The 17,831-nt window shown below is 41.3% G+C and overlaps 1 protein-coding gene and 1 long non-coding RNA gene across 10 annotated transcripts in view; one reads left to right on the forward strand and one right to left on the reverse strand.

Moving 5' to 3' along the window:
- LOC140516960 (uncharacterized) overlaps positions 1 to 17,831 on the forward strand; it is a 199,289-nt gene that overhangs the window by 112,536 nt on the left and 68,922 nt on the right. The window lies entirely within an intron of this gene.
- Positions 3,505 to 17,831, reverse strand: part of LOC140516958 (fibrous sheath-interacting protein 2-like) — an 87,472-nt gene continuing 73,145 nt past the window's right edge. For all 5 annotated transcript variants that reach the window (XM_072627790.1, XM_072627788.1, XM_072627789.1 and 2 more), the window contains 4 exons: positions 11,368 to 11,402; positions 9,103 to 9,149; positions 7,778 to 7,841; positions 3,505 to 3,698 (listed from right to left, as the gene is read on the reverse strand). In XM_072627790.1, coding sequence (XP_072483891.1) covers positions 3,559 to 3,698; positions 7,778 to 7,841; positions 9,103 to 9,149; positions 11,368 to 11,402 — 286 coding nt within the window. In that variant the 3' untranslated portion in view covers positions 3,505 to 3,558. The remainder of the gene's footprint in view (positions 3,699 to 7,777; positions 7,842 to 9,102; positions 9,150 to 11,367; positions 11,403 to 17,831) is intronic.

A 17,831-nucleotide genomic window follows, 5' to 3' on the forward strand; every position in this document is an offset into this window, starting at 1 on the left:
CATCATTTCCTCACTTTGGTCAAAGCTAAGCCTAAGGCTTCGCCTGTAGACTAAGAAAGGTATGGAAAAACCTCTAATTAATCAGTTCTGGGTATGCAAGAGGCTCAGGTAGGTAGGGAGGGAGCTGTTCTTCATGTGGGCCTGGTCCAGACTCTTGGGAAAGCTGTCCACATCTGATGTCTTTTTCAGGCCCTTTCAAAATTGGAGGGTAAGGTCTCTTATGGGCTCAGATGTCCACTCAGGAGCAAGGGCAATGGATGTGACAGATGGATCCCAGAGTCTACAGAAAGACGTGGCAGGGGCTCCCACAAGACATGTGACTTGATAATTAAGAGGAAACAGTAGAACACAGCTAAAGGCACATAGAAACAGTTCAGTTTCCCAGCCACGCAGGTCTAGGTTCAAACAACGCAATAAGGTTTTTCTCAAAATTCACAAAATTGCATAATTACATTAAATCAGGTACAGATTAAACTTAGATGGGTCACAATAGACTAGTTTTGAGAACGGAGATTTACATGTCACCAAGAGGAACAAAAAAACTTAAACATGAACCATACAAATCAATGCTAACTAACCAATTATCAATGTTAACTAACATTAAGTTCCTGGTATCCCAGTAATCCATTATTAATATCCATTTAAACATCACTTTCTGAATCACAGATGTCTCATGTAGTTATCTGATACCTGGATATCCTTTCTTTGACAATAGCTTTTATTCTTGGGACAGTTCAAAAAGGAAATTCTGCTTCTCTGGTTCAGATCTAGAAATTCCAGATAATTCTGACAATATAAATTAGTAAAATTTCTTAAAATTGGTTCTCCCCTTTTTTGGAAACTTAATAGAATTTCAGTTTGTATATCATTTACTGTTCGTCCTTATCTAAATCCTGTACCTGGTATAAGAATCTTTTAAAATGTGAGGGTCTAACCATAAAATGAACTCATCTGCCCTTTAAAATTACTAGACAGGTACTTTAACAAAGAAGAAATAATTTCACTTGCTTTTATCACTATCTTACACAATTCTTATGCAAAAATCCAAATTTGAGATCTTATTATGAAAAACATAATAAATTCTAGAAGCCAGTCATACACATCTGTATATAATTCTTAGAGGAATCAGTCTGATCCTGTTGCTTTTCCTCAAAATTTGCTGTTCTATTTAATTAGACATGTATCACCTTACATGTTTGTGTTATTACTTGATCTAATCATTTCCTCCTTTGGAGGATGTTATCCCTATATTATATTTATTTATTTATTTGACTGAATATAGGTTAAAGTGGTAAGCTATTCATTCCTGCATCTCATTGTAGTAACTCAGAGATGTTCCAATTTCCACTTATTATTTAATAGACTTAGTATTGTACTTACAGAACTTGATTATAGACATTTGCCCTAAGAGAAAAAGAGGGACAATGTCATATATCTTAACAGAGGAAAGAACTTTCTTAGCTCTGTTTGATTCCAAGAATAAGGCATTAACTGACAGCCAATCATGTGGCTGGTAGGTGGGGGGGGGGAGGACTTAGGAGTAATCAAGTGAGGGATTGAAAGGAAATTGCACATTTGGGAAATAGTTAGCAAGATCCTACCCAGGCTATGTCCAAGGTTGTCTTCAAAACCTTTCCAGGCATCCACTATTCTCAGCCTGCAGCACATGTCAATTGGCTTTATGATAACTTAGACAACTATTCCTGTAAGCAGAGCTTCAAACAATAGTAAATTTCAGTCCCAGTCTTAAATAGCAAATAGAACACACTTTTTAACTCTTGCTCAGATCAGAAGAGCAAGATCTCTTCAGCTTTACAGCCTAATTTAACAGTAAATTATTTTGAAAATTAGTAGGCCTTCTAAAAATCACACAAGAAAAAAAATAAAATAAAAATCACACAAGAGTTTTCAAAACATTTCTTCTAAAACTATTTCCTTTCTTTAAAAACAGTTTAAAATTCATTCTGATGTTCACTAAACTTTTGTGAAAAAAATTAGTTGGAAACTTTTAAATGATAGGTAACTTTCTTCCTCCTTAAAGGAGAAATAAACCTTTAAAATTGTAATTCATTAAAACTGAGTTGTTATAAAAATGTCCTTAAGTAACAGGAATTCCCAAAGTATTATAACAAACTGAATTCTTAGTTATTGCAGAATTCCTAGATATCACAAAATGCTTTAGTAAAAATGGTGTTGTAATGGAATTCACATTAGTAAGAAAGTGATCACAGAAAAACACTACTGCTTTTAAAATCTTTTTAAAGAATGGAACATCTTAAGGTGGGTCTCAAGTAGTTTACATAAATTTCTTCACATGCTGTCCCTACACTTCTACGTTCTCCTCTCTATAATTAGATCTGGGATGAGAGGGGTTAACATGTACTCTTGTAGGTGTTAAAAATCCCCGATCTGGGATACTCTTCTTAACTCTGAGAGGGAATGGGAAATGCTAAGTGATCAGGATTGAGAGGGAGTGTTTTAGCAAGGTGAGTTCCTGGAGCTACCCATAATCTTAGGATGTTTTTTCCCAGTAATTTCAAATGTTAGGTCCAGGCTTTCCTTAATTCAAGCTCTGGCCCTTATTAAAGTCCAAAAATGATATTAAATATTATCAGTAACTATTGTGAAAAGTGGGGGCTTACCTGTAATTCTTGTACTAAATTTATTAACTTCTCTATTGCACAAAGGCCCAACTTGAGTTCTTCATGAAGCTCTTCTAGTCCACATTGACCTGTCTTTGTCTGATTTCCTATAGCACCTAGCATTTAATGATTTCTTTTTGGTTTACTCTTGACCTGTAAATTCATGAGCTTGGGAAATTCTTTGGGTATGGATTCTCTCCACCTTTGCAGATGGCAACTCATCTTAGTTGCCTGAGGTTACAGCCAGTACGTGTCAGGTAGGATTTGAACTCATCTTGACAGTGTCTTGGCTTTTTTCTGTGCTAATATACTGTCTCATATTGTTCTCTAATTTTACAACGTTAGAGCAGGAAGGGACTTTAGATCCCTCTTTTTACAGATGAGGCAGTTTTGAGGTCCAGAGAGAAAAAAACAACAAGGTCACTCAACTAGTGAGTAGAGCCAGAACTGAAGCCTAGGGGGGCCTGTCCTCTTTCCATTATACCCCATTTCCTGTGTGTTAGGTTAGTTTTGTCTCCCCAATAGTCTCTAGTATCAGCTCTATGGGGGGGGCTTCTGCTTTTTTGTAAATTGTGTACTCGAGCTAGTGTTGTGCATCTTTGTATACAGCTAGACATGTCAACAAATTGTTTTTAAATACAAAGCTCTTTGTCATGACCTATCCTTGTATTACCTTACCCTTAGGGAATTCTGAAATGCTTAGGACAGAAAGCTCCCCTCCTTCAAGAGTGTACTTTTCTCAGAACCCTTTGAGAGGAGTTAGCTCCTTTTACAGATAAGGAAGCAAAGGCTCCCTCCCCCTTAAACAGTGCAAGCAGGCTTCTGCTTCTATAATTTATCAATCCATTCCTTGGACACACCCTGATTGTTTTTAAATATATTTAACTTTCTTTGACATTAAGTATGTACAGCATTTTCAAGGCTTGTCCTCCTGGTTAGGTGGTATTGATGCAATGTCAGTAGCAGTGCTTGATCGAGAAAACAACCTTGACAGAGCTGAAGACACCTTCTCAAGCATTTTGGAAGATTGTCTGGAGACTTGAGCCCTAGGAGTTCCTGTAGACAGACATCATGGGAAGTGTAAAGAGCTAGGTTAGAGCTGTTGGACTCTTTTTAACTCCTCTATGAGCAAGGTGAGTGAGGCCTTGGGCTTATGTGGATGGAAGGCTTCTCCTACTCTTAGCCCCCTCCTCTCTTACTTTGTCATCTCTTTTCTCTAGGGCTTCATGTTTTACAAAGCATGTTCAGAGGTTTTCTTAGGTGAGCTTTAAGATAAGCCTTGTAGGAGGTAGTTTAAGGATTAGCATTCCACAATCTTTTGTCAGTTTACTTCCGTGGTCTTATTTTCCAAATGTCCCTTCATACATTCTAATACCAGGCCAAACTCTAGAGTCCTACTCTCATGACTTGCCTTCTCTCACCCCTCAGACTCCAAGTGTCCAAAAAGGACATCTCCACCCAAACCTACTCTTTGGTTCAGCTTCCCACCTTGTGTTAGTCACGTAGGCTTGAAACCAGGGAGTCATGCTGGATTACCCCCTCATTCCCCAACAATTCAGTTGCCATGTTACCTTCACAATATTTGTCCCATCCATCCCTTCCTCTCCATTCCCACCTTCTAACTGCTCTTTTTGACCCTAGTCTTCTCGCTCCAATTCAGCCTTCACACAGTGGCCCAAGTAATCTGTCTAAACTGTAGGTCTGCCCATGTTACTCCTCTGTTCAACAACTTGTGGGAAGCAAGAAAGTTGTTTTCCACAGTCCTAGGTGATAAGGGCTGTGACCTAGCATGGACAGGTTAAAGGTCAGAGACTAATGAGCAGGCTCAAGGAGCTGTATGAGGAAAAGCCTATCAGAGAAGAGAACATGGAATCACATGGCCAGGGTATGGTATCCGAGGAGATCCAAAGTTAGGAAAACAGTATAAGAAGCCCCATCTTTCTCTGTGTTGTAGTCATCCTGTAACCTTACTGGGGAAGCTATAAGGCTACACATCCATTCAGGGGGAATGGATTAATAAAAGCTTTCCTGATTTCACAAGTATTGTCCTTTGTTTAAGGTGAGCATGTTTCTCACTGTTGGGGGCTTATTAGATGAACTTGTTTGCTTCATCTGGGATGAAATACAGATTCCTGAACTTGGTATTCCAGTTTTATTTTGTGCATCTCCCCTTCACAAAGTTTCCTCTGTTTTTCTCAAACTGTACTAATTAAACTCTTCCGCAGTTTGGATATGCCACCTCTTGCCTCCATATATTCTTGTAGACCTAGGATAAACTCCTGCCTCATCACCTACAAGTCTCTATTCCTTCATGTCCCATTTTGAAAAAATTATCTTTCCTCCCAAACTTCCCCTCTTCTGGACTACCCTATTTCTGGTGCAAGTCCCAGTTCACAGGTGTCTCAGGTTTATGGCCTTGGTATGATCCTTAGCTTCTCACTCTCTCACCCCACCCCACATCTGTATATTTATGCCATCTCTCCGTTGGCCCTCATCACCTCTCACCTAGAGTATTGCAACAGCCTCCATGTTGGTCTCCCTGCCTCATATCTCTCCTCACTTCAGTCCAAGCCCAGATCTAACCGTGTGACTTTTTTACTCAGCCAATTTCAGGGGGCTCCCTGTTGCCTCTGGGAGAAAATATAAACTCCTCTGCCTAGCTTTCTGGCCAAACTGTTGTCCTCTTTGTTCCTCACCTCCATGCCTGGAATGCACCCTGTCCTTTCCACCGCACTCAGTTCCTTTCTGCCATTTAGATGCAGCTCAGGCACCATCTTCTGCATGACGCCTTTCCTAATCTGTCTCTCCATCCCCACCCCCTTCTTGTCTTTAACTGCTTTACTTATTTGTATTTTCTGTACATTGATGCTGGGTATACTTAGTTATCTTCTTATTTGCCTGTGAGGTTGGAAGCTCCTTGGGAATAAGGATTGTTGTTGTCTTTGCCAGATTGATGAAACCGATGAGTTTTTCTCCCTTTTTCCAGCACCCTTTGCTTAGAAATCTACTTTGTCACACTCTTATCACACACACTGTACACCTATGGCTCCCTCCACCCAAGGCAAGGGCCAAAGGACCACCATTCTTCCCCTCTAGGCTGCCCGAGATTCCTGCCTCTGTTTTTCTGTGTATACTACCTGGGGATCAGAATGCCTCTGTGCCTTTGTTGGAGCTGGGCTTTCTTCTGCCTCTTAGAGCAAGTGCATTAAAGACCCAACTTCCCAGTTGCAACAAGGATGCCTCCCATCAGGCTGGCAGCTCCTGATATCTCAAATGGGAAGGGATTTGAGATACGGATTAAGTAGTAGAGCCAGTCTTCAAACCCAGCTCCTCAGGCTGTAAGTCTGGTGCTCTATTCTTCTACACCAGTATTGTGTTATAGCTTCGCAGAGACACTGATTCTTGAGAAAGTCCTTAATAGGTAGGATCCCAATAGCTCAGGACAATAATTGTGTTTCCCTTGACCAATGAGTGATCTGAGTCAGCAGTACTCATGCAGGCTTCCAAGAGCCTGCTAAAGCTGAGTGAGTAGGCCTGGTACCCAAATGCCTTTTTGCTACATGCCAGGATGCCATCCTTCCCCCTGGCCTGAGTCCTATCTACTCTGAGCAGTGGGGTATGATGAGAAGTAGAGGATTTGGAGCCAAAGGGAGTCAGAATAAAGCCTGCCTCTGTCTGCTGTTGACCATCATGGTATTCTTGGCTAAGTTTTCCTCTCTGGGTCTTGATGGCCTCTCTAAAATGAGGGGGTCTAGACTACTTTTAGGTCTCTTATCTTTAATCCTTTAAGCCCATGTGAAAATGCAAGGTTATAAGAGCATCTGTTTTTCTAAACTTTCTAAATTAAGTTGACTTTCAAAACAAAACTACCATGAAAAATGAAATAGTGGGGCTATCCCAACAACTCTAATCTCCCTTCCCCACTACACATAAGTATTCTCTCTCCTCTCTCCCTTTCCGCTCTCCTCCATCCTCTCTCCTCTCTTAAGCCAAGGCCTTTCCTCTCACTTACAAATGGCCATCATCAGTCATCATGGTGTGGTGGCAGTGGAGATGGTCACAGATCCCAGAGGGAGGCCTTTTTTAGGTCACAACAAAGACTGTGCCTCTGACTTGCCCACAGTCAACCAGCTGGTAAATATCAAAGGTGAAATTTGAACCCGGGTTTTCCTAACTACAGGGCTAGCACTATCTACTGTACCACACTGCCCTTCTAAGAGGCAAATGACAGAGGAGAGTAGACAACATGAGAGAGATTTATTGCATGGAAGCATACATATATTCGTATATATGTATATATACACATACATACATCTGAAGGGGAATGAATGAAAACATGAAAAAAAGAAGAGACAAGCACTGTGTCTCACGTCAAAGTCTTCAGTGCCCGAGTTGTATCTAGTTTCTTTGAATAGACTGTAATACCGACTGTATCTGGTAAAATCAGTCTAATTTCTGGGCAGTGGGCCTGCTTTATTGGTCTGAGATGTCTTGGGCATCTTAATTGCACTAGATGGTAGGTGATTTATAATGTAGTTACAGCAATACTGGCTTAGAACAAAACTTACTCAAGAATTCATTTGACAGTTTTAACCTCTCTCCAGGCAGTGTGGTACAGTTGATAAGAGAGCCTTGGACACAAAACCTCAACCCTGGCTACACAGCTAATCTTCTGTAATATCAAGTAAAACCATTCAAAGAAGAAGTGGCATCCAGTGCCCTGGATTTTGAGACTGATGACTTGGGTTCCAATCTCATCTTTGCTAAGTATTAGCTGTGTGACCTTGGGTAAGTCACTTCTCTTTTCTGGGCTTCAGTTTCTTCTTCTGTAAAATGAGGAATTTAAACTAGATGAGCTCAAAGGTTTAAATCCCATGATACATTTTGGAATAGGAGAAGGAAAGCCCTATCTGAATTAGCAAAAAGCCTAAATCGCAGAGAGACCGTGGCAGTTTAGTTATGTGGTGGGACACACAATGACAAAATGGAAGGCTTCTGCCAGTTTGGGGACCACTTGCTATTTCTGCTTCTTGGGCCTGGGGGCAGAAATGAGGGAAGAGAAATGATCACAAATCTTCAATTCACAGGGACCAAAGTGGGAACTTAAGCTAATATTTGAAGAACATGTTACATACTTGGTGTGCCCTCCTTGGAGGCCTGATTGGAGGTTGATGTAGGGCCTTCGTAGATGGTGATAAACTGCACCAAGATAAGAGAGAAAAAGAAAACATCAATATCCTCTCTGGTACAGGATGGTAAAGTCCTATGACCTCTAGCATGGGTCTTCTGTAGAAACCAGGGAAGGGCTCAGGAGTTGCTGAGGTCACAGCAACCACTGCTCTTGTGACCCAATGTCATCAGTGCCTTAAGACCTCCAGAAGTTTGCAGTACAACCCACACCCCAACATGCACAACAGAAAAGAAACCAGGCCACCCAGTAACCAGACTGCTAGTGCCAGACTGCTTGTGCCATGGTTGTACAAATCATTCTCTTCAGTTTTCCTATTCAATACCCTTGCTTTAGCGTGTTCATGAGGCCAGTTAAAGCACCCAGTGCTCTCCCCTCTCAGGAAAGGAACTACTATCATTGACTCCTTCCTACAAATGAGAGGAAGGTATTGCTTCTCCCAAAGGAATTTCCATTTATACTGTATTTATAGTTGAGGAATAAAAGGTTTTATCCTCTTAAGAAAGGAGTATCAAGCATCACATACATCATCCTTTCCCGAGAGGGGCACTGAATAGGAAAACTGAAGATTTGTAGAACAGTGTAAGGACAGACTACTTTGGAAGCTTTAATAACTTGGAGCAGGGCAGTGAATGAGCAACCATGATTCCAGAGGACTCATGGTGAAGCAGGCTGCCCACCTCCTGACAGTGGGGATGGACCCAGGGTGCAGGATGAGACTTTTTGGACATGACCACTTTGGGGAATTTGTTTTGCTTGACTTGGCAAATCTATCACAGGAGTTTTGTTTTTCCTTTTTTTTTTCCAGTGAGGGGAGGGAGAGAAAATAAAACCTTGTCAGTTGAAAAAAATTAAATGTTTTGAACACCAAAATTAAAGGAAGCTGGCAAGGGCAGTCCTTGTGACAAAAGTAATCAGGTCACATTGGCGCACACAAGAGGAAAGAAGCAAGGCCCATTATATCTGGGGGCCAAATTCCAATGTCAGCAATGACTACCATCAGGTTTTTTCCCTTACTTTGTTTCTTCAACTATAAAACTGGAATCTTAAGACTTGTCCAGTGCTGCTGTGAGGACCGTGGCTGGAAATGGGAGCTTTTATTAATGGGCTGGCTCTCCTTTGGAATTCGTGGACTTTTAGGCCATGGGGAAGCCAGGAAGGGCCAGAGGACCTCCAAGTCATCTTGGATGTGGTCACTTCAGGCCAACTCTGCTTGTTTTGTTGGGGTCTCAGCTCACCCTCCACTCTTAGGAGTAACTTTGAAATACATACCTGAAGGCTACTTGTTTCATCTAGGGTCTTGGCCTCTTCCAGATACACTGTGAGTAAAACACAGAGTTGTGAAAGTCTAAGATCTCTGTCTGAAAAATGATCATTTCTAAAGGAGGTCAGATTTCTATCACACTTGTTCTCCATAACTCACCCAGTATCCCACAACCAAAATTAGTGGGTGTTTAAGTCAGTTAAATTGGAATCTTTCCAGAGTAAACTGAAGCCTAAGGAGGTGTGGTCCTTGATAGTGTTGGGGGCTGGCTCTGGCTCCCTTGGGAGAGATTATAAAAAGATGGAGCATGGTATAGCATTAAAGTCCAATAGATTAGATGCAGGGCTGGCCCTGCCAGGAATTCTGCAGGACCTTGGGCAGTTACTTCCCTTCTCTGGTCCATCTGTAAAATGGACGGGGTAGGGTTGGCCTTTGCTTTAATTCTAGGATGCAGGGAACACATATGTGATACTTCATGTTCTCCTTAGACTGCAGGCTGTTATTTCTGGTGAAGGGTTGGCAGTGAGATATGGAGATGGACAGTCTTCCTTGAGGACTGGTGGCTCAACTTTTGCAAGTAGTTTAAATGGGTCACAAGACTGGAAAGTGTCCAGCTAAACTCAAGTACTGAGGCTTGAACCTTACATCCCCCTCAGGGGTTTTCATTCTACTCCTAAGCTTATACTAGTACACTCATTTGCTCTCTCCTTCCTCCCTCCCCCGCCCTCCTTTTTCTCCCTCTCTCCCTCCCCTCTCCCACATATAGAACAAACTTCTCAGAAATTTAAACTAGGAAACTGTGACAGTATTTTAAAGTTATACATTCTTTTACAAGAATTGGATATCAAAGATAAATCTGAACCTCCTCTTTTGTCCCAGGTGTGGGATAGGGAAATCCATGAGAGCCTACCTAACCTGTGGCTGCCACTGAGAAACCCTATACCCCCAGAATCTAGATTCACTCCTATGCTTTAGGGTTTTCTAAGTGCTTTGCTCACAACATATTTTATCATATCCACATTTGTAGATGAGGAAACTGAAGCACTGAAATCTGGGTTATCAGTTACAGTCTGACTGTATAGGGTAGAGTCATTGAGAAGAAGAGAGGTCAGTTGTCTTGCTTTATCTCCTGCCTCCTCAATTACTGATTTTTGGCTACTCTAGCTGCTTCACACTGCAAATACTTTTCCTTGGCCTATACCCACGTCCTTCCTTCTCCCTTGCCTCCAAGTCCACACCACCTGTCTTGGCCAAACTATGTGTGACAAACTCTTCTGCCTTGAATGTTTGATTCTCTGCTTTTTCAATGGATCTGTGGTCTTATCAACAGATGTGTTCCCTCCATTGATGCAGATCTTAATTTAGCCTCACCTTCACAACCTGGGCCATTTTTGTCCACGTCCTCCCATAGCTCATCCCCAGAGACCTTCCTAACTCTAGGGTTTTTTACATTTTGGGGGGGAACCAATACAACCCTCAAGCCAACATTGATACTTCCAGTATTTCCATTCAAGAATTGGAATAGGCAAGTATTTGCCATGAGAGCATAGTTGTCTTAAAGTCAGACTATGGCATCATTTAGCATGTCTTAATAATGATTCAGACAGACAAGCCATTGCTGCGTTGACTGTGAGTTGCATGTGTAAGTTGTTCACTTCTGGAAAGGCAAACAAACTGGTGGCCTAATCCTGAGGATTTCCACTCTGGCAGCCTTAAGAAGTAAGTAGAGTAGAAGGTTCAAAAGCTCCCCTACTAGACTTGGCTCCAACACTTCCTTCCTACCTGAGAGACCTTGGACAAGTCCCTTCCCTTATCTGGGGCTTTGTTTCCTCATCTCCAAGATGGGAATCATGAATATGGCACCTTCCTTTTAAGGTGCTTGGTTATAGACATTCAAGTGCTATATAAATATGAGTTCCTACAAGTATTCCTCTACTGAAGTCTTCCCTTGCTGCTTTAGCATGAAAATGATACTAGGCTTTTGGGCCTAGTAACAACTTCTGACCTCCAAGGCCTACCCTAGGTAGGGTATGAGAAACTTTCTCCTTAGAAACTTGACCTTGGAGTAATAAATGTTTTCAGTCATAACAAATCATGAAGACAGTATACTAAGGCATGGAGGGAGGATTAATAAGGATGAAATCATGTATATTTTAAAATATTTTATGTATATTATTAGTATTATTTAATAACTTCAAATTTAAAAGGTATCAAAGCAGTGACCAGTGTTTCTTAAATAAGCTCTAATGCAAATTAAAAATAAGTAATCAAACCGTCAGTTGATTTCTTGCCTGATCCTTTGCTGTCACTGTTGGAAAAAAGAGAGAATGTTTCATTTTTTGTTTAGTCAGTAAAGGAAGAAATTACATGTTAATTAAAAGAACAACTTGTCAAGTATTGATATAGTCAGATAATGACAAAAATGATCCCTTCTAGGTTCCAAGTCAAGCAGAATGTTGTAGAACCAAAATACAGTGATACCTGAATTGACCTTGGTTTAGATTTATCTGCATCCTCTCTCACCTCTGTTGCTGCCAGTTCCAGACTCTTATTACTAGTCCTAACTGCTAACCATTGGGGTGGCTTAGCATTTAGCACTTTGGGAAAATTTGGGGTGGGGCTCACCTGGGGTACAGCACCAAGTGGAAGGGAGAGAGTAAACCTCAGCTCATGGGCTGCATTCCTGTATCAAATGGAGGGTGGGACCTGGCAGGGGAGGAGCTGGTGAGTGAAACATGCTCGCTCTCTCCCTCCTAGAAAGTGCTGGAGGTGCTCTTAGGGCTTGCTACTGAATGAAATCAGATTAAGTGAAGACCCCTCAGACATGAATTCCCCAAGAATACCCACCCTTCCTGCCAAAACGTAAACAACTGCCACAATGGCAGAAGGACATATGTCCATGACAGTATACAACCCAGGTCCTACTGGTTTCAAGCCCACCTTCTATCCACTATGCCATGTTGACTTTCCATGGGGGACGTATGGATAAATAGCCATGACAGAAATGATTGCTAATGATCTGGAGAGATCCAGAGTTGCCCGCTTTTTCTAAAGTATTGATTTTAAAAGTTCAGTCTTTTGAAGGACATCACTGATAGTAAGATTGGACTTTCTTGGTCATTTGCCTCCTTAGGTAAATAAAATGCTCCGAGATGGAGGCGAACCACCAAAGTTATGGTCACACCACATCAGCATTCTTCCCTTAAGTTCCATATTTGGTAACAAAAACCCTCATTGGTGAGCAATGATCCTTTCCGTGTTCTTTGTCTCTGGGGTAGATTCCCATGCTTAGACTATATGTGTGGATTCCCAGCCAATGGGAAGAGAGGCTACAGGGTTTCTGTTTTAGGACCATACATTGCTGTACTCTACTCCACTCAGGTGCACTCCCTTGCTGTCCCCACCCATGGTCTCGAGGGAAGCACCTCTTCTCATGAAATTGTAATAAATTCCTTTTTGCCTTCTACCTTGAGAAGCCTCTGAGTTTAATTTGAGTAAGGGTCCCTGTATCCCACACACTAATGCTATCCCTGACAGGAAGGAAAGATTTGGAAGCTGGGGCATAACTGGAAAGGAAACCACAGTGGGGAGAAAGATTTTAGATAGCCAAGGTGTACCACAATGTCCATGGTTGCCTGGTGCTTGAGGGGACAGAGTATGGAATTTTGTCTGCTTTATAGCATAGTTGAGGACATAAACATTTGATCAGAGCATCTAAAGTTTGAAGGAGCTTTTGAGATCATCTAGTTCTCTCCCTCCATTTTACACAAGGAGGAAAAAAACCCAGAGAGTGAAGCAAAATTGTCCAGTGCCACTCAATGAATAGCAGAGGCATGAATCAAATCCAATTCCTTTCTCTCCAAAGTCTGTGGTTATCCCACTAAACAATTCTTCTTTTCACTTAGTTTCCTACTTAAATACTAGTATAATTGAAAGTTTCTACCTTTTCAAAAGATGGTATTAGAAAGCCCAGGTCCCTAGTACCCTCCAGAAGAATAGAGGCAGAAATATCAAAAAATGTCTAAAAGGTGAGGGAGAAGAGGTAGGAAGAAAGGATAATCAAAGATTCTGAAAAGATAATAATGCTGGGGCAGAGCCAAGATGGTGGAGTAGAAAGATGCACATATTCTAGGTTCTTCCCCCACAGCCCATAAAATAGCTGCAAAGAAAGACTCTCAATAAATTCTAGAGCAGCAGAAGCCACAGAAAGATGGAGTGGAGGAGATTTCTGGTCCAGGGTGACCTGAAAGGCTAACAGACAAGGTCTATCACAGTGAACGGCATAGTGCAGCCTTGTGGTGCTGGGAAGAGCAGGACTGGAGCAGGCCTCCGGGGTTGGAATCCCCAGAAGCCGCAGCAGCAGTTTGCAGATCTCTCAACCCACAGGTGCCAAAGACAGCTTCAAAGGTCAGTGAGAGAGCTTTTTCACCTCTGTAACAAGGGACCAGGGTCCTCCCCTAGCCCCGGCCCCAGGCTGCAGTGGCTATGGTGGCCAGGCAGGCAGCAGTCAGCATCCATTGGTGGATAAAGCCCCTGGGTGAATTGAGCAGCTGATCTGAACCTCAGCCCTGAGTGGGGGCTCTGCCCCTCCCCACCCCCTGCCCAAAGCCCCTGGAGGAACTGAGCAACTTATCTGAAGCTGTGAGCCTGGTCAGAGAGTAAACTCCTCTTCCTTGATTGTGCCACCTTGGAGGAACTGAGATCTTACAGGTCCCCAGAGTATACCCTAATCTTGACAAAAGACCCTAAAGTCAAGTAACTGGTTGGAAAAATGCCCAAGAAAAAGGAAAAATAATAAGACTATAGAAGGTTACTTTCTTGGTGAACAGGTATTCTCTCCCATCCTTTCGGATGAGGAAGAATAATGTTTACCATCAGGGGAAGACATAAAGGTCAAGGCTTCTGCATCCAAAACCTCCAAAATAAATATGCAATGGTCCCAGGCCATGGAAGAGCTCAAAAAAGGATTCTGAAAATCAAGTAAGACAGGTAAAGGAAAAACTGGGAAGAGAAATGAGAACAATGCAAGAAAATCATGAAAAGAGAGTCAACCACTTTCTAAAGGAGACTCAAAAAATGCTGAAGAAAATAACACCTTTAAAAATAGGCTAACTCAATTGGCAAAAGAAGTCCTAAAAGCCAATGAGGAGAAGAATGTTTTAAAAAGTAGAATTAGCCAATGGAAAAGGAGGCTCAAAAGCTCACTGAAGAAAATAGTTCTTTAAAAATTAGAATGGAACAGATTGGAAACTAATGATTTTATGAGAAGCCAAGAAATTACAAAACAGAACCAAAAGAGTGAAAAAACAGAAGATGATGTGAGATATTTCATTGGAAAGGCAGCTGACCTTGAAGATGGATCCAGGAGGGACAGTTTAGGAACTGTGGGACTACCTGAAGGCCATGATCGGGGAGGGAGCTTGGACATCATCTTTCATGAGGTTATCAGGGAAGACTGTCCTGATGTTCTGGAAGCAGAGGGCAAAAGGAATGTTGAGGGAGTCTGCTGATCACCTCTCGAAGGACATCCAAAGAGAGAGACTCCTAGGAATGTTGTAGCCACATTCCAGAGTTTCCAGGTCAAGGAGAGAATGTTGCAAGCAGCTAGAGAGAAGTGGTTCGAGTGCTGTGGAAATACAATCAGGATGGCACAGAATCTAGCAGCTTCTACACTGAAGGATCGAGGGGCATGGAATGTGATATTCCAGAAGTCAAAGGAACCAGGACTAAAACCAAGAATCACCTACCCAGAAAAACTGAGTATAATACTTCAGGAGAAAAAAATGGTCATTCAATGAAATAGAGGACTTTCAGGCATTCTTGATGAAAAGACCAGAGCTGAAAAGAAAATTTGACTTCCAAACACAAGAATCAAGAAAAGCATGAAAAGGTGAACAGTAAAGAGAAATCACAAGGGACTTACTAAAATTGAACTGTTTACATTCCTACATGGAAAGATAATGTTTGTAACTCTTGAAACTTTTCTCAGTATCTGGGTAGTTGGAGGGATTATATACAATATAGATAGAGGGCACAGAGTGAATTGAATAGGAAAGGATGATATCTAAAAATATAAAATTAAGGGGAGAGAGAGGAATATATTGGGAGGAGAAAGGGAGAAATGGAATGGGGCAAATTATCTCTCATAAAAGAGGGAAAAAAATCTTTTCCAATGGAGGGAAAAGGGGGGAGATGAGAGGGAAAAAGTGAAACTTACTCTCATCACATTCGGCTCAAGGAAGGAATAACATGCACACTCAATTTGGTATGAATATCTATCTTACACTACAGGAAAGTAGGGGAGAATGGGATAAGCAGGGTGGGGGGGAAGATGGAAGGGAGGGCAAATGGGAGAAGGGAGCAATTGGAAGTAAACACTCTTGTGGAGGGACAACAAGGTCAAAAGAGAGAATAGAAGAAATGGGGGGCAGGAGAGGATGGAGGGAAATATAGTTAGTCTTACACAACATGACTATTAAAGAAGTCTTTAGCAAAACTATGCATTTATAACCTATATTGAATTGCTTGCCTTCTCAGTGGGGATGGGTAGGGAGGGAGGAAGGAAGAGAAGTTGGAACTCAAAGTTTTAGGAACAAATATTGAGAATTATTTTTGTGTACAACTGGGAAATAAGAAATACAGGTAATGGGGTATAGAAATTTATCTTGCCCTACAGGACAAGAGAGAAGATGGGGATAAGGGAAGGGAGGGTTGTTAGAAGGGAGGGCACATTGATGGAAGGGGCAATCAGAATGCATAGCATTTTGGGGGGGAGGGGAGAGATGGGGAGAAAATTTGGAACTCAAAATTTTGTGGAAATGAATGTTGAAAACAAATTAATTAATTAAAAAAATTTAAAAAAAGATAATAGCCTCTCAGAAAGGGAAAAGGAATGGTTAAGGAAATGAGCAAGCAGGAAAATAACACTGGAAACATGATGAATGTATTTTCTGCATTGAAAAAATTCAAAGAAAAGATACCAGAAGAAAAAAGGACTAGTACCAACAGTGATCCAAAAAATGAATCCAGAAGTTTCACAAGACTCATCAGATTTAATAATAAAACACTTAAAGGAAAATAAGGAAGTGGTGAGACCTGCCATTAGGCATTCACCCCCTCCTTACCCTTCCCCCCAAAAAAGGAACAAGATAGAATGATAATGAAAATTAATGTTGAGAGTGCTGTGGAAAACTGAGAGAAAAATCAGGAGTTAATGAGAAATCGAATTGTTCTCTTGAAAGACCAAAAGGCTGCAAAATGTGATGGAAAGTCACCTGCAGGGAGGCTTCAGGATGTAAAGAGTAAAGAAGATGGAACAATGCAACAGGCTGTGGAGAGGTGAACCATCACGCATTCTCAAGAATGTGAAGAAAGGAAGAGTCTGGACACCATATTTCAGGAAATCATTTCTCACCTGGCTGCCCTACTATGCCTCTTCATGGAGTACTTTCCCTGGCTCCCCTCTGCACCTTGCTTTTTGGCTTATTTTGTGTGTTGCCTTCCTCCATTAGACTGTAAGCCCCTTGAAGGGATTGTCTTTTTTTTTTAATCCCCTGTGCTTAGTGCAGTGTCTGGCACATAGTACACACTTAATAAATGTTTCACTGACTACTGGCAGTCTGAAATAATACAAGAAAAAATTTCCAGAATTATGGGAAGATCAAAGGACAGGCTATAAAATAGGCAATGCAACAGACACCAATAGGAAAGAATGCCAGATTCAACTCACCCAAACACAATGATGTCAAACACTAAAGATACCCTGACAAGGAGATTTTACAAGTAGATAAGATGGAAAACATTGCTTATCAAAGAACACCAATTATTCATCTAATATTAAAAAATTACTGGCAAAAGTAAGCCACAGTGAGGCCTTTGATATGTAAATCAACCAAGAACTTCTCCTGGTAAAGGAGGCCAGGCTTAGCTAGGACCTTTGATATGCAAATCAATTATGAACTTCTGCATGGACTGGCTAAGAATGGGGTTTAGATTTAAATATTTCACAGGGTGAGCAAAACACAAAGGGTAGGGAGTGGTGTGATCCATAGTTGTCTCTGGGTAGAAGGGGACAAACTTGGGAAAGGCACTAGAATGATAGATAGTAAAACTGAATATTCTTCCACTTTCATCAGTATTGAGGCAACAGTGGCTTTGACTCTGAACCAATAGCAAGGTAGCAGTCAGGTTGTCCGAACTGACAATTAAAGGCCACAAACAGGCTGAGGGTGGGGAGGGAGAAAGAGTAGATGAAACGTATATATGGGTATATGAAAGTGTGTATGGGTAGATGGATAGATACATTCACATATACATGTGGAAATATGCATATATACATACCTGTATGTTAACGTATGTATACATATATAAAACACATATATTACAACAGAATTCCCAACAAGAGCAAAGTAAAAGACAAGGAGGAATGAGAAGATAGAATTCTTTTATTGCAGGTGTTACAAAAAATGGATAATTGAGGGAGAAGGAAGAACAGATAATCCCAAAGTAGCACTTCCATTTAGGAAAGGAGGGAAAGAAAGGGGGAAGATTGAAACCACTGAAAAACTTTGAGAGGAAATAGTAGGAATTTAGGATCCATCTTTGGTGATGAATGTATGTTCTCCCATGCATATGTGTAAGACAGGTTTGGACTAATTCTAGTGAATGAAGGTAGAATACATTCCTTAATGATAAAAACTTAATTTAGCAGAGTATGACAGAACCATATTTAACTACA

The sequence above is a fragment of the Notamacropus eugenii genome (genome assembly GCF_028372415.1).
Source record: "Notamacropus eugenii isolate mMacEug1 chromosome Y unlocalized genomic scaffold, mMacEug1.pri_v2 SUPER_Y_unloc_1, whole genome shotgun sequence".
NCBI classification, from domain to species: Eukaryota; Metazoa; Chordata; class Mammalia; order Diprotodontia; family Macropodidae; genus Notamacropus; species Notamacropus eugenii.